This window comes from Hipposideros armiger, unplaced genomic scaffold (assembly GCF_001890085.2).
Source record: "Hipposideros armiger isolate ML-2016 unplaced genomic scaffold, ASM189008v1 scaffold_73, whole genome shotgun sequence".
NCBI classification, from domain to species: Eukaryota; Metazoa; Chordata; class Mammalia; order Chiroptera; family Hipposideridae; genus Hipposideros; species Hipposideros armiger.
In genome coordinates this window covers 4,428,157-4,450,543 of record NW_017731423.1, presented here as the reverse complement: position 1 = coordinate 4,450,543, position 22,387 = coordinate 4,428,157, and the positions used below count along the sequence as shown (strand labels likewise).

Sequence of the window (22,387 nt, the reverse complement as noted above, 5' to 3'; positions counted from 1 at the left end):
AGAAGTTGTGATATACAGGGTGTTGTGTGTGTGGATGTCAACCTGAATATACACCCAAGCCATTGTGTATTCTCTCTCAGTTTGACACAGCGCTTTCTTTCTGTTGTCTCTCATTTATACTGTACAGGCCATTATGACAAGAGACATTAAGTCATTATTCTTTAGATATACATACATAGGAGACTATTATCAAGCAATGATGCCATCTTAGGCAATTAACCAAAAGAATAACTTTATATGCTCACATTTTTCCTTTGTTTTCTTTAGTGAGGTATAATTCACATGCAATAAAATGCACCCGTTTTAAGTGTACAAACTGATGAGTTTTGACAAATGTGTACTTTCATGTAACCATCACCACAATCAAGATATAGAGCATTTCCACTGCCGCAAAAAGTTCCCTCATGCCTTTTAGAAGTCAGTTCTTTAATTGAAAGCTCAAATGACCACTTACTTGCTTTCTGACATGTTGATTAGTTTCCATATTCTAAACTTCCAAGTAAGCAAAATTACAGAGTATGCCAGAAAAAACAATAATGGCTTAGTACATCAATAACACATAGCACAATGACTGGCACAGAGTAGATCCTCAAAAAACAAACCATGAATATATGAATGGATGAATAGGATTCAAAATTATGATTTAAAAAACAGGCCAGACTTTGAGAGACATGCTATTTCTGTAGATCATGAGGGCCTGAGGGTCAGCTCTCAGTTCAAATCAGAATAAATGTGTGTGCAGACTTTTGAGAAAGGGCTGTTTGTATAGTAGATCACATCTCATTCCTTTCAAGTCAGCTTAATTCCCTATTTTTAGACTGAAACGTTATTCATAATACTCCTAAATTCAACCTGAGTCTACAGGATCATTGGAGCTTTACACTATTTCATCTTTCCTTCAAACAGAAACTGTATGATTATCCTTTGAAATTATTTCCCTCCTTTCAGCCAGACATGCAAATGGTATGTGGAGACTGAAGATAGTCAGAGGCCAGGGTTGTGGCAATGTTGGTGGCGAGTTACATTTTATGAAGGATGAAAAACACTGTGGGAAACCTTTATACCAGTTGTCCCTTAAAGAGGTATCCATTTTTAATGTCATTTCACCATTTACCTCTGATTAAAGAAAAACAGACTCTCTGAAACTCCACCTGCTACCTTGACAGCCTTTTATTTGATATGACAACAGAACCACCTGTCTGAGTTTCTTGTTTTGCATAATAAATGATTTCTAGAGTGTGGGAACCACCCCAACCTTTTTGAGAACTCATTGCCAGGAACCAGACAACAATTTGGGGTGGACAGCATTAGGACGATTTAATTGCTGTGTCTTGCTTCTTTACACTTCAGCTCCCCAGGGCATATTTGGCCTTTATGTTCTGCAAATAACAGAGCATATGTTTCAGTTCCCTCCACTAACTTTTCCTCAAACCCATCCCCAGTGAACAGCTTCAGTCTTGTGTGGGATCCTTGTTAGGAACTTTCAAAAGGCCCCTTCACAGAGGAAGTGTTTGGGAATCACAGACAACGCTAGCAGAACTTTTCATTTTCAACACAAGTGCTTCTCAAGTCAGAAAAGAGAAGGATCCGTTTCATCGTGACTTCATCTCACTTTCTTTGATGAACATTAAACAAACATAGCCAGTGAATGGGTTGATCTTGGCACTCCCTCCATATGTGCGCAAACACATACACATGCATACAAATACACACTAGCAAATGTGGATGGGAAGAGGGAGGACGAGTGTGGGCCAATTTGTTCAACCAATAACTCCTGAGAGCCTGCTACATGCCAAGCACTGGGTTAGAATGTGGAGATAAGATAAATGCACAATAACTCCAGTTGCAACTTCTATGATTCAGATGAATGTATCCTATTCTCTTTGAAAGGACAGGGTTTGCATCTTTTAGTTTTCTTTTTCCAGAACCCACACTTGCAGTTCATAGATTCTGACAAGAGCAGTGCTTGGTAAGTATTCCACATTGATCCATTTGCCAACGTCACCTGGGAAGATGACATCACACATGATAGGCATACATATTTAAACAAAGATCCTTACCATATCCTAAAACGCCGACCAAGGGACATTTAGAGAATTGGAAGTTTAGAAAACAAAATCATTATTAGGGTTGCATTTGAGGGCGATTTGCCTGAAATGAAGTTTTGAAGGAAGCAATTGATACAAGGGAACAAGACGACATTCATCAACTTGAAACAAACTGCAGTCTCAAGTTACTAAGCCAGCAGAGGAGCAGTTTGCTGGAATGGTATCATCAGACTATTTCTATTGCAGATTTCATTGTACAATAGAAAATGTTCCACTTGGAGAGGTTGGTTAGCTCTACTCTGGAGAAAAGCCTGATAAGGCCCTCAAGGATCCTAGCTCAACGCTGACCTGTCGCTTAGTAATATTTGCAGATTCAGGGCACTCTTTTCTCTCAGTAGCCAACAAAGATGAGTCAGAGCACTGTCTACATTTTTGCTGCTTAGAAATCAGAGGAGAGAGTGCCCTCTTCTGCCATCTAGTTAGGTCTTAGATGGCAACTCTGAAGACTAATCCATGGATAAAATGTCCTTTTAAAAGTGATCTGGCCTGTACACCTTAAGTATCCTTGTCAAAACACCAAGAAAATCTTTCTTCCAACCAAAAGTGAAAAAATTCTAGAGAACGATTTGCACTTATGATATAGCCTTGGAAGTGAAGTTTTACTTCAAAAGAGCAACTCCACAATGATTCCTCATCATTGCTCATCAAAAAGTGGTCTCTGGCCACTGACAGTTTCTTTGGCCAGTTACTGAGAAAGTTCAACTCTGAGTATCATTTCACTAAAGTACCTACTAGTGCATAAATCATGCTTGGCTACAAACATAGAATGTGTTGTTCATGTCAAAGAATGTTCTCAGTTCTTCCTAATCATGTTCTAGGAAATACACATCAAAGGGGCTTAAACTCTGGGGACCACTCAAATCTTTTGAGCAAATATGGCTGTCAACTATAATAGGGCATCAACTGAACTGTTCCGGTCCATGCTGATATGAAGATTGCAAAATCTAATCTCAGCGTGGATTCTGGTTTGCTGTGTAAATCAAGTAGACTGATGGAGCCACGGTGTTTATAGCTCTGACAAGGGGATGGTAAACATCTTAAAAATGAATTTGGTGGGACATAATTGTGTAAATACAAAATGTTTAAACAAATGCTAGAAAATACACAAACGCACACTTACCACCCACCTGTATTTGGCATTACTAAGCGTCCTCCTAAATGGCCAAAGACTCCAGTTGTCCTCAGCTCTGTCCTTGTGGGGAGCGATGACAGATTTTGAATGTAGGGTGTTTTATTCCTGGGATGCACTGTACTGAAGTTGCGGTTGTTTCCATGGGGAAAAGTCCCGGAATGGTTTTTGCCATGGTACTCGGCTCTCTCAGACACTCCCAGCGAAACCATGAATGAGCTCTGAACTTTGACTTTGATGTCTGACAAAGGGTTAAAGAGTGAGGACTCTGTCATGAGTTCCTTGTCCAGAGGATCCTGTAGACAGATGGGCCCACTGTATGTTCGACTCACTGTTAGGTCTGGCTGCATGGCGGAATTCAGGAGCAGGGAGTTACCTGGTAAAAGAAAATTGATCTGTCACTCAGAAATTAAAAAGCATCACAGTTACCCCTTTACATCTGCCTCTACTAACTACACAACAACCTTTGTGCTTGTCTTCGGCTCTAGTCAGAGCTAGCCATTCAGAGCCACCCTGACTGTCTGGAGTGGCTCTGTTAGCCTGCTCATTAGTGACCAGAGCCTTGAAAATCTTGGAATCTGGCTTTTACAGGTGATTCTCTGAATGCCACTGACCAAAATCTATCCCTTTCTAGAGTCTCTTACGTGCTTTCTTTTCAAAACAAGTATTTCTGGCAACTAACTCAGGTATTTTTGTTTATGTGATTTTTAACTGGCAAAGAGAAGCTTGAAAAAAAAGGGAAGATGTTTTATAATTCAGTTCGAAGCAAAAATAACATCTGTTCATTTTAAAGGGCAAGAGATGACACAGCATGGTGACTGGGTAGTGCTGTTTATAACCGAAGCTGTGTCAGTGCCAACACATCTCACGTGAAATTCTGGGCAATTTCTGGTGCTGAGGGAAGAAATGATGCGTCCTTAGAGCAAAAAGGGTCAGAAGCCCTCATGATTCACTCCCTGTCTGAGTAGCCAATTTGCTCTAATAATGCATATGTCACTCTGAGAGGGAAAGGAGGCACCACACGGGGACAGGGACAGACTCAGATTCTATGTGAGGAGGAGCTTAGAATGGCTTCCTTTCTGTCAAAACAAATGGAAAAAATATATAATCTTTACAAAAAACACAAGAAATTGGACTCCCTCAGCTGTTGGGGCTTACCAATTTTTTCTAAGCCAAACAGCAAAACGAAATGCTGGGATATTTTCTTGTGATGAAGTAATCTCATTTATTAGTAAATAACAAAATAACCCTCAGTTGCAAACCGCCCACCCATATCAGTCCGTCAATGTGACATCTCAAATTGAAACCCAAACCATATTAAACAATATTCCTTTGGGGACTGACTAAAATGTTTCATGTAAGATATTTTTGAAAATGTTGCAATTCTAGGCTATGCTGTATTAGCCTCTATTGTTTTTTCATTTTCATAATTTGTAGCAAAGCCAGCAGGAAATCTGTAATCTTGACATTTCCCACCTCTTGTTCTGATGCTCCAAGAATCTGACATCATAGAGGAAGAGGTTCAAAATGAGATTAAATAACCTTGTACTTCTAAAGCCTCCCTGATGATACATTTGTTCATGCTGAGGCTCTTGTGCCAAGACACAGACACAGTTAAGGAGCTGTGTTTCTTAACAGAACAGCAGTGAATTCTACAGACACCAGCCTTGCTCTTGCTATGGTTCTCCCAGGCAAGACACAGGACGCAAGACCCATGTCACATCTGAAAAGAGTTGGGAGTAGCCATTTCCCCTGAGACCTGAAAAATTCCTTCCCTGAGTACCATGGTTATTTTATTGTAAGCCCTCACCTTCTGAAGTTTCTGGTTACTCTTAAAGAACTCTCCTAACTTATGTGACACCAAGAATCAAAAACATTTTCTAGAGTTCAACTTAAGCCTAACTTAAGCACTTAAATGGGAAATACAATTATAATAGTAGGTATGTACGATAGTCCACAGTTGATGAAACTTGCCATCTTGATTCAAGTTTGTTCAGGGACAATCACCTGATCACCCCAAGTTTCTCTTTGGAAATCCTGTTTTGAAAGTTACTGGTCTACTATAAGTGTGGCATTCTATTTAAAAGTCTTGCTGTTCACCTTCCTGGGGTTGTGGCTGTCTTTGCTCAAGAAGGGATATCTCTAAGACAGTGGAGGTAAGAACCATGTGAGCATCAATGTGAGGTGTTACCAGAATGAATATAGGATACAGTGGGATTTTTATAAAGGGCTTTTGCTTAGATCACTATTTTTATGAGATTCCTGGAAAAAAAATGGTAAAGTAAGTTGGAAAGGCTACATATTCTTTCAGAGTTTTATTATACACGAAAGCTCTGAGAAGCCACACAGTAAGGTGTGTTTAAGCTTATGGGAGTCGGCATTCCTTAAATGAAATGCCTGCTTCCTGGTGTTTTATGGGACACGCTAGTATCCTGTGCTAAGGTAAGAGGAAATGACCAGGTTGTAGAACAATATTTACTACATTTATTGAGCAGCTTCCATACACAAAAGGCTTATAACTCATGTTATTCCAGGTAATTTCATCCTCACAAGAACCCTTTGAGGTGGATATTAGTATCCACATTTTATAGCTATAAATTGAGACTCAGAGTAAATAACTGATCACCCAGTCCACATAGCAATGTTGGACTCATCTGTATTACTTTAAAGCCTCTGAACTTGTACACAAAACTCTTGCACAATGATCTTTCCTCTGTTTTCAAGTGCTATAGTCTAAGACACTGATATCTTATTTGATGAAAATACGTTTCTAATTTCTTTAAAAATTTTTTGAATTACAGTTGACATACAATATTACATTAGTTTCAGGTGTATAGCATAGTGATTAGACATTTATATAACTTATGAAGTGATCACCCCGATAAGTCTAGTACCCATCTGACACCATACATAGTTATTGTAATATTATAGACTATATTCCCTAAACTGTATTTACACCTCTGTAACTATTTTTATAACTGCCAATTTGTACATATTAATGCCTTCCCCTTTGTTACCACCTCCCCAACCCCCTTCCCACCTGGCAATCATCAATTTGTTATCTGTATCTATCAGTTTGTTTTGTTTGTTCATTTATTTTGTCTTATAGATTCCATATATAAGTGAAATCATATGGCATTTCTTTCTCTGTCTGACTTATTTCACTTAGCATAATACCTTCTAGGTCAATCTATGTTGTCACAAATGGCAAGATTTCATTATTTTTATGGCTGAGTAATATCCCATTGTATACAAGATGTACCACTTCTTTATCCAATCATCTACTGATGGACACTTAGGTTGCTTCCATATCTTGGCTATTGTAAATAATGCTACAAAGAACAGAAGGGTGCGTATGTCTTTTCCAATTAGTATTTTGTATTTCTACAGAAAAAATTCCCCGAAGTATAATTTCTGGGTCAGATGGTAGTTCTATTTTAATTTTTTGCAGAATATTCATACTGTTTTCTATAGAGGCTGCACCAATTTGCAATCCCACCAACAATGCACGATGGTTCCCTTTTCTCTACATCATCACCCATGTGTGTTGTTTGTTGATTTCTTGATAATAGCCATTCTGACAAGTGTGATGATATCTCATTGTGGTTTTAATTTGCATTTCCCTGATGATTTGTGATGGTGAGCATCTTTTCATATGTCTATTGGCCATCTGCATGTCTTCTTTGGAGAAATGCCTGTTCAGGTCCTCTGCCCATTTTTTAAATTGGGTTGTTTGTTTTTCTTGTGTTAAATTGTATGAGTTCCTTATATATTTTGGATATTAATCACTTATCAGATTTATCACTGGTGAATATCTTCTCCCATTCAGTAGGCTGTCTTTTGGTTTCCTTCGCTATGCAAAAACTCTTTAATTTGATATAGTCATATTTGTTTTTGTTTTGTTTCCCTTGCCTGAGAAGACATACCCCCAAAAATGTTACTGAGAGCAATGTTAAAGACTTTACTGCCTATGTTTTCTTCTAGGAGTTTAATGATTTTGGTTCTTACATTTAAATCTTTAATCCATTTTGGGTTTATTCTTGTATATGTTGTAAGAAGGCAGTCTACTTTCATTCTTTTTCATGTATCTGTTCAGTTTTCCCAACATCCTTTATTGAATAGAGTGTCTTTACCCCACTGAATATTCTTGCCTCCATTGCCATAGATTAAGTGACTATATTAGACATGATTTATTTCTGGGCTCTCTAGTCTTTTTGTATATCAGGTACCATGATACCTCTAATATTATTCTTCTTTCTCAAGATTGCTGTGGCCATTTGGGGTCTTTTGGGGTTCCATATAAATTTTAGGATTTTTTGTTCTAGTTCCATGAAAAATGCCATTGGTATTTTGAGTTAAAATTGTATTGAATGTGTAGATTGCTTTGGGAAGTATGAACAGTTTAACAATGTTAAGTCTTCCTGTCCATGAACATGGTATGTCATATCCTTCCATTTATTTGTATCTTCTTCAATTTCTTTCTTCAATGTCTTACAGTTTGCTGAATACAGGTCTTTTACCTCCTTGGTTAAATTCATTCCTAAGTATTTTATTCTTTTTGATGTGATTTTAAATGGGGTTGTTTTGTTAATTTCTCTTTCTCATAGTTTGTTATTGATGTACAAAACTGCAACTGATTTCTGAATATTAATTTTGTGCTCTGGTATTTTACTGAATTCATTTATTCCATTAATGTTTGGATGGATTCCTCAGTGTTCTTTATATATAGTAGCATGTGATCTGCAAATAACGAGTTTTACTTCTTTTCTAATTTGGATGCCTTTTATTTCATTTACTTGTTTGAATTCTGTTGCTAGGACTTCCACTACTACATTGAATAAAAGAGATGACAATGAAAATCCTTGTCTTATTCTTGAACTTACAGAAAAATGTTCAGCTTTTCACCATTTAGTATGATGTTAGCTGTGGTTTTATCATATATGGCCTTTATCATGTTGAGTTATGTTCCCTCTATCCCCACTTTGCTGAGAGTTTTGGACATAAATGAATGTTGGATTTTGTGAAATGCTTTTTCTGCATCTCTTAATATGATCATGAGTTTTATCCTTCATTTTGTTTATGTGGTGTATCACATTAATTTGTGGATATTGAACACCAACATCGTATCCTAGAAAAAATTTCACTTGATCATGATGTATGATCTTTGTAATATACTGCTGAATTCAATTTGCTAATACTTGTTGAGGGATTTTGCATCTATGTTCATCAGGGATATTGTCTTCTAGTTTTCTTTTTTTATAGTGTCTTTGCTTAATTTTGGTATTAGGGTAATGCTGGCCTCATAAAATGAGTTTGGGAGCCTTCCTCTTTTTAGAATTTTTGAAGTATTTTGAGAATAGATATACATTCTTTGACTGTTTGATAAAATTCACCTGTGAAGACATCTGGTTCTGGGATTTTGTTTGTTGGGAGTTTTTTGATTACTGATTCGTTTTCCTCAGTAGTTATCAGTCTGTTCTGATTTTCTGTTTCTTCCTGATTCAGCCTTGGAAGATCGCATGTTTCTAGAAATTTATCCATTCTTTCCAGGTTATACAATTTGTTGGCATATGATTGTTCATAGCATTTCCTTATAATCAAGTGCATTTCTGTGGTATCACTTGTCTGTTCTCCTCTTGCCTTTCTGATTGTATTAATTTGGGCCCTCTCTCTTTTTCTTGATGTATCTGGCTAAAGGTTTATCAGTTTTGTTTATCTTTTTAAGGAACCAGCTCTTGGTTTCATTGATATTTTCTCCTGTTTATTTTATTTTATTTAGACTTTATTTCATTTATCTCCACTGTGATCTTTATTATTTCCTTCATTTCATTTGTTTTGGGCTTTGTTCTTTTTCTGTTAGTGCATGTATGTGTTTATTTAGATTGTTGATTTGAGATTTTTCTTGTTTCTTGAGGTAGGCCTGTATTGCTATAAATTTCCCTCTTAGAACTGCTTTGGCTGTGTCCCACAAATTTTGGGACATATTGTTTTCATTTTCATTGTCTGTAGGTATGTTTCAATTTCTTACTTGATCTCATTGTTAACCAATTTATTGTTTAGTAGCGTACCCTTTAGCCTCCATGCATTTGTGTGTATTTTCTGTTTTCTCTTATAATTGATCATACCGCTGTGATCAGAGAAGGTGCTTGCTTTGATTTAAATTTTTAAAAATTCATTGAGACTTGTTTTTTTGGCTGAAAATGTGGTTTATCCTGGAAAATGTTCCATTTGCACTTGAGAAAAGTCTATATTCTGTTGCTTTGGGTGAAATGTCGCCCAAACATCAATTAAGCCCATCTGATCTAACGTGTCATTTAAGGTTACTGTTTCCTTGTTGATTTTCTGTCTGGATGATTTTTCCACTGATGCTCCTATGTTGGGTTCATAGGTGTTTAAGAGAGTTATGTCCTCTTGTTGGATTCATCCCTTTGTCATCATGAAATGTCCTTCTTTTTCTCTGTTGTAGCCCTTGTTTTAAAGTCTACTTTGTGTGTTTTGCTGCCCCAGGGTTTTTGTTTGTTTGTTTGTTTTTCACTTCTATTTAATATCTTTTTCTATCCCTTACTTTCAGTCTGTGTGAGTCTTTCACTCTGAAGTAGGGCTCTTGAAGGCAGCATATATTACAGGTCTTGGTTTTTTGTTTGTTTGTTTTTCTAAATCCAGTCAGCTTTCCTATGTCTTTTTTTTTAAAGATTTTATTGGGGAATTGGGGAAGGGGAACAGCGTTTGGGAATCAGGGAAGGGGAACAGACAAGTTGCTGTCCTTTTGTTCTTTAGTCTAGTTGTGGAGGATGTTGCTTCACTGGCCTATGTTGGTATTATCATTGCGCTCTTCCCAGGTGAGGCAGATCAGTCGCCAGCCATTGGACGGCCACTCATGGCGGCTTTTGGCAGCTTCCCTATGTCTTTGGATGGGAGCATTTAGTCCATTTACATTTAAAGTAATTATTGATAGGTATGTAATTACTTTCACTTTATTGTTTTCTGATTATTTTTGAAGTTCTCTGTTCCTTATTCTCTTGCAGGTTGATAATTCTCTATGTTATGTTTGAAGCCCTTTTTATTTAATTTCGTGTATATCTCTTATAGATTTTTTTGTTTGTGGTCAATATGTACTTTATATATAATCAAGCTATGTTTATCTAATAGTAGTCTATTGTAAGTCGATGGGTGCTTAAGTTCAAACACTCTGAAATCACTACACTTTTTACTCACCCCCTCCACATGTTTTTTATCATTTCTTACTTCTCTTGTGTGCTTGTGTTTGTGTACATCCTTTAATTTATTGCTGTAATCATACAAGATCTACTACTTGTGTCTTTTAATCTTAATAGTACCATTATAGCTTGTTGATCAACTGCTTTAAGTAAGTATTTGCCTTTGTCAGTGACAATTTCTTTCTGTCCTATAATTTCTTATAGCTTTGATCTCTCCTTCTTAAAGGAATCCCTTTAACATTCTTGTAATGCTGGTTTAGTGGTGATGAACTCCTTTAATTTTTTCTTTACTGGGAAACTCATTATCTCTCTTTCGATGCTAAATGCTAACCTTGCTTGGTAGAGTAATCTTGGTTATAGGGTTCTGCTTTTCACCACTTTGCATATTTCATGCCAATCTCTTGGATTGTGGAGATCCTGTTGAGAAATCAGTTGACATTTTTATAGGAGCTTCTTTGTAAGTAACTAATTGGTTTCTCTTGCTGCTTTTAAGATGCTGTCTTTGTCTTTAACCTTTGGCATTTTAATTATGATGTCTTGGTGTGGGCCTCTTTGGGTCATCTTGTTTGGAATTTTCTGTGCATTCTGGGCTTGCATATCTATTTCCTTCACCACGTTAGGGAAGTTTTCTGTCATGATTTCTTCAAATAGGTTTTTTCAATCCCTTGCTCTCTTTCTCCTCCTTCTGGTACCCATATGATGCAAATGTGGTACATGCGATGTTGTCCCAGAGGCCCCTTAAAGTATCCTCATTTCAAAAATTCTTTTTCCTTTCTGTGGTTCCTATTGAGTGTTTTCAACTCCTAGTCTTCCGGATTGTTGATTTGACACTCTTGCTTAATCTAATCTGCTTTTACTTCCTCCTAAAGTATTGTTCACTTCAGTTATTGTATTCTTCGTGTCTGACTTTTTTTTTTTAAATATTTTCTCTTTGTTGAGGTTCTCCCTGAGTTCATTTATTTTACCTCTAAGTGCATTAAACATCCTTATAACCAGTGTTTTGAACTCTGTATCTGGTAGATGGCTTGTCTCCATTTCAATTTGTTATTTTTCTGGAGTTTGTCCTGTTCTGCCATTTGGGACCTATTTCTTTGCTTTCTCATTTTGGCTAAATTCCTGTGTTTGTTTCTGTGTATTGGGTAGGTCTGTTAGGTCTCCAAGTGTTGGCAGAGTAGCCTTATGTAGTAGGTATCCTGTTGAGCCCATTGGCATAGTCTCCTTTGTCTCCTGCGCCAGATGCTCCAGGGATAAACCCTATATGGGTTGTGAGTGCCTTCCTTTTGTAGTTGAGCATTGATTGTTACTGGAATGTCAGTGGGTCAACTGACCCACTGGGTTAGTCACTGTAAGGAATGGCCATGACTACAGTGGATAAGTTGTTGTGCAGGGGTTGACTCCATGTTGTGGGATCAATTAGTGTGGTTCTGCTGCCTGCTGAGTCTGCCCTTTGGGTGTGTTGTTTGTGCAGCTTGTTGGGTGGTGATCTTGTGTGGTCTGAAGCTCACCACTGGGTGTTTTGGGTTTGGGGCCTCTTGCGAGGGGCTCTGGTGCAGGCCAAGGTCAGCTGCTGCCTATGTCCAGCCTGGGTCCACCAGGTAGGAGCTACAAAGTGATCTATGGTTGGTTGCTGCCTGTGCTATAATTTGAGGCACCTGGGAGAGTCTAGGCTGTGAACTGAGGCCAGCTTCCACTAGTGTTGGGCTTGGGACTGCTTATCAAGGTGTATTGAGCATGCTGAGGCCAGCTGCTACTTGTTTGGCATTTGTGGACCTTTAAGAAACTTTAGGAAAATCTGCAGCTGAGCCAAGGCAAGCTGCTTATGTGGAACAGCTGCTGGAAGTGGCTTGGGCTCGGCAAGTGAATTGGGTGGGGCGGGGCTTCAAGGAATCACCAGGACGGACCACTGGTGTTAATCACATTAATGGAGGTCTCAGATTTAGCTGTTGCCTGTGCTTGCTGACTGGGTGGGGGAGGACTCAACAGATGACCAATGGCATCTGCCAGCACTTCTGTACCCTGAGAGGTACCCTTATCCTATCCCTCTAGACCAGCGGTTCTAGAACCTGTGGGTCGCAACCCCTTTGGGGGTCGAACGGCCCTTTCACAGGGGTCCCCTAAGACCATTGGAAAACAAAAAGATATTTACATTATGATTCATAACAGTAGCAAATTACAGTTATAGAGTAGAAACGAAAATAATTTTATGGTTGGGGGTCACCACAACATGAGGAACTGTATTAAGGGGTTGTGGCATTAGGAAGGTTGAGAACCACTGCTCTAGACCTTGTCTTGAAGGTAGTGAATTCACCTCCTCCCCTTATATCCCTGGTGCTTTTTGAGCTGCTGTCCCTACACTGGAGCCTAGAGTGAGCGAGTTTGTGAATGAGTTGAGTCTGTGCATGGTCCCTTTGAGAACTGTAGCCTCTAAGTCTCCAGCCGCCTTCTGTCTCACTCAGGCATAATCTTGCTGGTTTTCACAGCCAGATGTTATGAGACTCCTCCTCCCAACAGTGGAGCTCTGGGCTGGGGAGCCTGGTATGGGGCTGGGACTCCTTGCTCTTCGAGCGGACCCCCATAGCCAAGATATCCCTCCCATTTCTTAACCTTAGGGGTGGGGCCTGCCTATTTCGTATCTCTGCCCCACCTACCAGTCTCCATATAGCTTCTTCCTGATGTCCATAATTATAGGACTTCTGTTCAGCTAGTCTGCAGGTGGTTCTCAGTGATTGTTGAGGGTTGTTCAGTAGTGTTGTAATTTGGAGGAGGACAGCACAGTGATTATCTCCTCTGCCTTCTTGACGGGTGGTCTCTCTTTCTAGTTTCTTATGTAGTATAAAGAGCTGTTGCTCATTAAATTTATTTCTAATTAAATCATATATACTAAACCTTATATTAGGCCAAGCAGATTCAGACTCAGACCTGAAACTTTGGTGCTTAGAAGTGAGTGGCAACTGGTAAAGCATTTTGTCTCTCCCGGCCATTTCCCAATATCTAGCATGCTAGGGTTTCCACTTCAGAACCTGGTCTCTAATAAGTCACTGCCTAGAAGTTAGACTTCTTCTAGTCCTGCGGTACAGGCATTATTGACACACAATAAACAGAAGTAAAGGTGACAATATTGATGATGAGGATCAAAGTAAAAAAAAAATTCATTCGCCGAAGACAGTTTCATTTTTTTCCCTAAAATAAAAGCTGTGCATGTCTCATCCCCATCTTGCAATCAGAAATAGATTTGGTTCATGTAAGAGAATTAAATGACTCCATTCTAAAAATGAGTATTGCTATAGTTTGATATGATAGATTTCCTTTTCCAACAACAAAAGATTGCCTAACTTGGCAACAGCTGAGAATCATTTAGGTTGGGAATTTCATTTTTCCCCTGGCTAACTGACTCATCATATATCATCTGAAGTCCTTTTAGTTATTTAAAACATAAGTTCAAAAATAGCTCCACCTAGTAAATAGTGTAATAAATATGCCTGGGAGGATATGGCATAGTAGTAGTTGGTCCTCAGGCTTCAATAATCAGTATTTTAGTTAACTAAATTAAATATACATCCTCAAATCAGGCTTGTTAAAATAGAAATCTGGATAATCTGAGATTAATATCAAAAATAGAAATGCCTCGCTTAAAATGTTGCTAAGGTAAATTGAGAGCCATTTTGTTCTCACAGTAGCCAAGCACTTAGGCAGATTACTCTATCGAGCCACGTTTCCTAATGTATGAAGATATTTTGGTAGCGGCTCCCAGTGCCAAGAACTACATTCACACAGAGCCAAAGAGCATGGGGGTCCTGTGTGAGTGTAGTCTGTTGTCCTGAAGACGAGGTGTTAGGGGAACCTACGCCGCTGACCTTGACGGACTGTTTTGAAGTTGAAGGTCTGGAAGCCACCTGTCAATGCAGAAGAGTCAATGACGTCCACGCCATAGTCACTCTGGCTCCGTCTATAAAGGGTGATGCCAATGACCAGGACTGCAACGGCCACGACTGCAGCGCCCAAACCCGAGTACAAAGCAATGTCGCTGGCATTCTCAATGCCTGAAAGACACAAGAGAAATCCTAAATGGCCAACATGGGCACAGAGCCAGAGAGCCACCCCAGGATACAAAATGAAATGCTATTGGATTTTTGGAGCTAATACTCAGAGAAAATGACATAGGCAGCTAGCCACAAGTTATACTTGCTTTCACACAATAAGCAGATTCTAAAATACCTTGTATAAATCAAAGGGATGCTAGTCAAATATCTTAACTGCATTAAGGTAGCTTACCATGTAATAGAATCTTGAAAAGCATCAATTTTGCAAAGAGCATAATCTTTTTCAAGTAAAAACAGGCAACTTCTTAATTTACTTGTTTTAGGAGTCAAATTTACTTGACAAGAGTTTTTTATATTTTATGTTTATTTGAGAAAAGACATGAGACCCACATACAATGACAAAATATGGGTGAACTGCTCAGCTTTTCTATGACCTGAGGCACATGCATTCACAGAGAACGGTCTAGGGTGAGAAGATAACACATGGTCTATGAGTCAATAGAGAGAAGACTAGAGCTCACAATTATGACTTTTAGCTTTGGCATACACCATTCAGTTTAAGAGAACATTGACAACACTGGTTTAGGGAATATACAATCATTATGAGAGTTTCTGTTGTGAGATATGAAAAAGTCTTAGTCCTAGGTTCTCTTATGTCCATGGTAAATGTTTTCTAGCACCAATTAAATGCTAGAGTCTAATAGATTTTTGTGGAAGAGGACTGGTCTCTAAGAGGGCACATGCTGTTTTCTCCCATACCTCTCCTACTCCATCCTATTGAATGCATGGGCAAAGCAAAAATAAAAGCGTTAGTTTGAATTTAAAATGTGCGTGTCTCCCCATCCCACAAGATAAGTTGTAGCCATTTTCCAACTCTTTTGCTAGATGCACATTGGGTGTGGTTCATTCCTGAAAAGATTCATGAGATTTATTCAGCATGAGATTTATCCAATATTACATAATCCTACAAGAGGTATAATCTTGGAAAGTGTGTGGAAATGGAAGGTGGCAAATGCTAACTACATGATTAATCTCCCTACAGATTATGTGGTCAGTACACTTAAGAGGTCCAAAAGTAATTACTATGTCACCCTGTGTTGGACTTAGAGGATAAAATAAACCCATCGTATATTTACCTTGTAATTGCATGGCACTTACTATGCATTCACCGTACCCTAATATGGTACTTATGTTATCAAATGAGTAACACTAACCTCACAAGTGAATTTATTTTCAACGAAGTTATTGGACTGTAAAATAAGATGCTATGAAATGAAAGTGTGAACAAGGAAATCAAGCAAAATCAGTTCAGTAATAAGGCAGCAAACATACAAAAATACTTTACAAGGGAAAGCACAATCATCAGGTTCTGAAAGGTCACAGTATTATCAGACACTTTTAATAATCACAACAGCCTAGGAGGCGTTGAGAAGCAGGGTATGGTTTAAACTTTGGCTCCAAGTGGAGGAGGGGTAGGGATGGAGGCGCCTGGGGCCATCTTCCCTGGCCACTCAGAAACATGGGCCCGGTGGTTGGATGCCAACTCCAAATGTCTGCCTGTGTCGTGTGGGGGGAAAGAGGAGAGCAGCTGTTGTCCCACTTAATGCTTTCACCCTCCCTGTACTCAAATTCTGTGGAGGGAATAATTAATTATGCTCCGAGGAGAGAGAGGACACCAAACCTACAGATCCTGCAAGCCAGGGTACCAGGAGCAGCGAAAGAACTTTGGATTAAAACCAATTAGTCTTTTCTTCCCCTTTCCTCCAGTTCCTTGGGCACTGATGACTGATGGCACTGTCCTCTTAAAAGGTGTTATCTGGGGAGAACACACCTGCTCAGCAATGAGCACATACAGAGAAACAGGCTGGCAGTGTACTGACTACAGATGCTCTGCTGCTGAGTTGGCAAAGTACAGACAAAGACATCCTTAGCTTCCCAGGTACTAAAATAGGAAGGACCGGCAGCCAGGAGGATGACCAGGGCAAAATACTTCTGCCGCAAATGGACAGCACTGAACATGAACATCCTGAGACAAAACTGAGTAACGGGAACAAACTGTCTTTGCTTCTCTGAATTCTCATCTTTTCTTAGTTTCCAACCCCTTGCTACCCAGGTAACCAGGTAACCAAAATTCTCCTGCTTCCTCCAGGTACATCTCCTGTTTTTAGGAATGGACTTTAAATATGCCTTCAGATTGAGGTTTAAATGGATACTGAGGTTCTATATGGGTCATTGTGTTTTCCTCTCCCAGGAATGTTTGCAGAATCTATTTGACTTAAGTCAAGAGAATGAAATACTGAATTATAGAATTATTTAAAAAAAATGAGTGCAGGGAGTTTGGTGATAGAGTGTGGAAAGAAGGGAGGGACCTGTATGGGGAGCACTGCATCCTTAAAAGGCTCATCCTGACACTCGGTGGGGCAGCCTGATCTAAAAGCCAGAAGTCAATGGCCTCCTACAGAAAGGTATGCAAAGTTGTTTTTATTTTAAAAGAACACTCTGTCCTGGGAGTTAGAAAGTTCAAGACCTAATATTTTCCTTCATTCAACAAACATTTGTTGAGCGCCAACCATGCAATGGAAATGAGGATGCATGGGTGAATTAACACATGGCCCATATTCTTAGTTTTCTCTTATCTAAAACCAGTAAATGCTGGCATCCAGGTGCAGCTACAGAGGTAGATACAAGTACTCAAAGCAACATGTATATCTCAAGAAATTTAATCAGACATCCTTACCCAGAGCTCAAATTCTTCTAAAGTTGGATCACAGTGCTTCTTTCTTCTTTCTCTTCTTCTTCTTTCTTTTTTTTCTCTACTTCACCTCAATCTTTTTTCCCTTTTATCCCACCCCTACACCACTATCGTCTAATAATGTCCTCCCAGGAAAGTTAGAGTGGTTGTCCCTGTAAGCATTTCTGTGTGTTTATAAACATCATTAATTCACTTTGCACATGTGTTCAGTACTGTCCCCAGAAGAACCTGAGATATAGTTCCACATTTTCCACTAGTCATGGGAGAAGGGAGAAAGCTGGATGTATGCGTGTCTGTGAACACATGGACATTTGGAGGGGTGCCACTACAGAATCATCACATACACGAGTGAACGTGTGTACACATGCACACAGGCACACACTCAGCTATGGTCAGAAGGACACCAGAAGCCACTGCAGCTCCTTCCCAGGGGAATGGCTCCAGCAACATGACCACGTGGTGCAAGTACTCCCCAGGGCATGAGAGCCTCTCCAGGTCCATTTCGGTGCTCTTCCTCTCCTTTGCCACACTGCCATACACCCAGGTTCCTTGTAATTAATTTCCTGCTAGGTGGATGCCGGTTAGCGAAAGGCCCTGTGCAGCTTTCATATTACAGTGACAGGTTATTGTAATATCTCCTCCAACCCCATTATACATCTAGGCACTAGCCATCTCTGTCCACCCATCTATCAGGTGCCAGCTGAAGGTCCCCCTCCAAGAAAGTAACTATCCTGGCCAATCTAGCCAACCCTGCCAAACTATGGTCTTCTAAACTCTTACATCACTTATGGTTCCCAGTGCTCATTTTGGATCCTATTTTTTATTGTTAATTTTATCTGAATGCCAATGCATTCTTCTTAACTGCTTTAAACTCTTCCACAGCAATATATCACTATAATTTCCTACAGAAGTTTGCAAATCATTCTGTGCAACTATTAATTGACTGCTTGCTTGACTTCAAACTGTGGGAAGAGAAGTACTAAAGGAATGACAGTCTGAGGTTGATTTTAGAACCCCTGCCACAGAGACTCTCTTTTCCTTTATATGTACACACATATATGTTTATATCTGTCTGCTCACTCACATACACATGTGGTGCTGGTTTGTTTGCTCAAAGTGATTTGAAACAAAAGTGTCGATACCATCACTGATCAGGCTATTCTGCTTTTTATGGGCACAGGATACTTTTCTCTTTCTGTTTATACTCATTAATGTATTATTGATGTTTTTCCTGTGTTTTCATCCCTATTTTCTGCTATTCAAGAGTCACAAATGCTTTAGGCAAAGCTTGGAAGGACCCAACATGTGGTAGAATTATTCAGAAAGTGCTGAGGAATATGTTCAACAGAGAGTTGGAAATTAGGACCTGGAGGAAATGTTTATGGATTCATTTGGCCTGGAGAAAAGAGAGCTGTAAAGTGACTGTGGAGATCTTTAATGCAGAGAGGTTGTTACAAGAAGAGAATAAGCCCACAGTAGGTGCTCAGTGACCCTTCATTTACGATGAAGCTAGTAACCAACTCTTGCGCCGTCTCTTACAAGTACTGAAAAGGAGGACATGGCCTTTTATTACAGCAATTGGGACTCTGGTTAGATATTAAAATGACCTTTTCCACAATGAGGGTTGTTAAAAACCTGCACTGTATTTCTGAGAGAGATTGTGAAGTCTCGTTTCAGAAAGTCTCTAAAAAACAGCGTGACTTTACAATAGTCCGCATTTTATTTTTTGGTCAAAGCTAGTGAGAAAAGCTAAATGACCTTTCAAAGCCCCTTTGAACTTCATAGTTCAAATAATAGGTATTAACAAGTTTGATGGCTTTTTGAATTACAATCATACCGAGTCATTTATAGTATCCAGTGTCCCCAAAGGATTAAATAGAAGGCCTGTTTACTTAATTTGCCTTTCTCTCTTCACATGACTCCCATCTGAAAGACATATTAATGCCATTTGTTAATGGAAAGCTACCTAATTCCCAGGTTATATGCTAAACTATATATCAGATTAGAGTCTATTTTACAGGATTAGATAGCTACCCAAAATTAATAAAGGAGCATAGAAATGCCTTTCAAAACATATGATATTCTGTTTTATCTCCTATTAGATATTGGAGATTGACCACTGTTTCCATTTCAGAAAAAAACAACAACTTGAGTTAGTATATATGAGTCAGTGAATTACCAAGGAATCTACACAATAAATATTCACAAAGAGAGGAGTGAGAGAGGCAAACAAATGGAAAACTAAAAAACCAGCTGCCGCACTGGATTCCCAGAGAAGGCCAGGAAACAGACACCTCGGGACCTTGCACCCCCACTCCGCCTGAGCCCAGGCAATGCTGTGGATACAGAGTGAGGTGCCAAAATATTTAATTGCTTGCTGAAATATGATATAACAACTTATTTATTTATTTGTTTTTAAAATTTATTATTATTATTTTAACTGAGCCATCCTGCCACCTGTTGGCAGCTCAGCGGCAGCTCAGCTCGGGTTGGGAATCGAACCGCTGTTGCTCAGAGCTCACACTCTTGAGTGAGCTCTTAACCAACTGAGCCACTCGGCTGGCTCAGAACAGAAGTTATTGTTAGAGTTGTTTATACTTGCTATCTTCGAGAAGCAACATTTTTTTCCCTTTAACACACAAGAAAACAGCTTTTACATGGTCAGCCATTGTGAGCACTTCCAGTTATATCTGCATTGCTTGGAATCTCATAAGCCCTTAGCCAATAAACATCTTGGCTTCTTTTCCAATCTCCCATCCTCAAAAACCTCATATTGCTATTGTGGTGATTGTTGTCTTATTATTGTAATTAATTACAATAATAGCAAATTCGTAAATAGCACCTACAATAATCCAGGCATGGTTCTGGTGCTTTACACTTATTAACTCATTTTAATCTTTCAGCAACCTTGTATAAATGTCCCCATTCAGATGTGTAAATGAAGGCAAGAAAATCACTTGCCTTGCTTCAAAGCCTCAGGATGGGTAAGGAGCGGAGCTGGGACTCAGTCAAAGGCAGTGTGGCTGCAGAATCCATGGCGTAGGCCAGGCTCAGTCCCTGTCGATCAGTTAACTTCTGTCCTGACCACACTACCAGACTGCCTCTCGATGACAAGAGTAACCCAGTAATTGAGCACTAGACTTGTGCTCAGCTCTCTGAGAACTACAGACGTACCACAGTCTCATCCTCACAACCAAATCTATTTGAAGTACGTATTATACAGAGGGTGACAAAAAAATGTACACGCATTTTAAGGGAAAAAACTGTATTGAACATATAATAATATATACTGATAACAGAAGAAGAATACAAGTCATGTGTATACATAGTTTTGGCAACCCTGGTATTTCCTCTTTTATAAATACAACATATGTTCAAATAAGGTCGAAACGTACTCCAGTCTTCATAATTAGATAATGGCAAAGCCAGGGTTTGAACACACATCTGTCTTCACTCACAAGCTGTTTAACCACTACTCCATATGGCTTCCTTGCCTCTTCCCTCAGCTCTGTATGCTCGTATGCCTGCACACAGGTTAACTCGACCTGCTGGAGGAAGCCGCAAACCATACTGGCTGCTATCATCAAGAAACTGATGATGTGCAACCTTACCTGGGCATTCTTTGCAGCTGAATAATTATTTTCTTCATGTCCTATGACCAAATAACAGCTTTCATCAAAACAGTTACTCTGAACTTTGTTTCCTTTCTTCAAGACCCCCACTTCTCACCTGCCCCTCTTTTAGCTGAAAAAAAAATAGAGGTCCTCTTATGTGAGTGGACTCCCCTACAACTGAAAATTCTTCTGCTCCTTCACACATTTTTTTCTTTTCTCTGTTCCCGAAGAGGTGCTCCTCTTCTGTATCAGATCAGCTTGGATCCCGCCCTCTCCTGCCTCCTCAGGAACCCAGCCTCATACCTCATTCCCTTTTGGTCTTATATCCTCAAACTTCTCCTTCAAACCTGAGCCTAGCCCTCTGCCTACAAACAGTTCAGGCTTCCTCATCACCTCTCCTCAAGCCCTTCCCCCAACTTACTCTCTAATTAAACTAATCAAAGATGTAGCATTCTTTATGTCCACAGAAGTCTTAGCTCTTTGTTTGAAAGCACTTGAAGCATTTTTTTTGACATAAACATTTCTTAACATAGGTTCCACAATTTCCCGAACCTGTTAACCTTTGTCACTGTTAAAGTAAAAAAATAAGTAGAATATATATATATATATATATATATATATATATATATATATATATATATGATGAGAAAATGTCTTAGGAAGTACAAAAAGTTACACTTCACAATGAGAAAACTTATCCTTCAACTACCCTTTATCCGAAAGTAACCACTCCGGATAGTATCTTTGAGACTGTTCAGGGGAAAAAAAAAAAAAAAGGAAATGTCCTTCATTTGTTTTTCTTTATTTTTCTTTACCCTAAAGGCTCCAGATCATACTTCCTTTATAGTAGTTTGCTGGCTTTCCCCCCACCACCCCCATGTACAATGTCTTGTAACTCTTTCCTTATGAGAACCTACAGATCTACTTAGTTTCTTTTTACAGTTGCCTAGCCCATTGCCAGGATGTGGGCTAATTTGACAAGTCCCCTATTTCTATATCATTTGATTGTTCTCTTACCCTTTAAAGTCTGTCTTTTGCCCAAACCATTGTCCCCTCTTGAAAGTTGTTTTAAATCGCTGCATCAACAGCAATGCTCTCTGTCTTATTTTTTACCACTGCTCTGCAGCAGCAGACAAGGATAGACAACCCTCCTTCTAGAAAAAAGAAAAAAAAAAGTCCCCTTAAATTTGATTCTCTTACCCTCTTCTTTCTAATTGCTTAGTAACTACCCTTCATTCTCATAATTCTATACACAGGCTTTCAAGTTCAAAGTTCAGTTCTTGGCCCTTTTTCTTTTCTCTGTGCTCATCTAATTGGATAATCACTCACACACCAACAGTTCCCAACTCACCCACTAGCCATTCCCTTGATACCAGTTTCAAATCCAGATCTCCTGCCTCATCTCAGTCTAAAGACCTCATCTCATATTTATGTTTTGCTTGATGGACAAAACCACCTGCATGTTGTTCCAACATCTCAAATTCGTCATCTGATTTACAAATTCATTATTTTCTTCAAATATTTTAT

General features: G+C 39.1%; 1 protein-coding gene across 10 annotated transcripts in view; it reads right to left on the bottom strand.

The window, feature by feature from the left end:
- Positions 1–22,387, bottom strand: part of UNC5D (unc-5 netrin receptor D) — a 561,851-nt gene that overhangs the window by 69,951 nt on the left and 469,513 nt on the right. For 4 of the 10 annotated variants that reach the window (XM_019642890.1, XM_019642892.1, XM_019642897.1 and 1 more), the window contains 2 exons: positions 14,309–14,494; positions 3,236–3,613 (listed from right to left, as the gene is read on the bottom strand). In XM_019642890.1, coding sequence (XP_019498435.1) covers positions 3,236–3,613; positions 14,309–14,494 — 564 coding nt within the window. Of the gene's footprint in view, positions 1–3,235; positions 3,614–14,308; positions 14,495–15,253; positions 15,269–22,387 lie in introns of all 10 variants that reach the window. The other 6 variants (XM_019642889.1, XM_019642894.1, XM_019642895.1 and 3 more) reach the window with 3 other exon arrangements.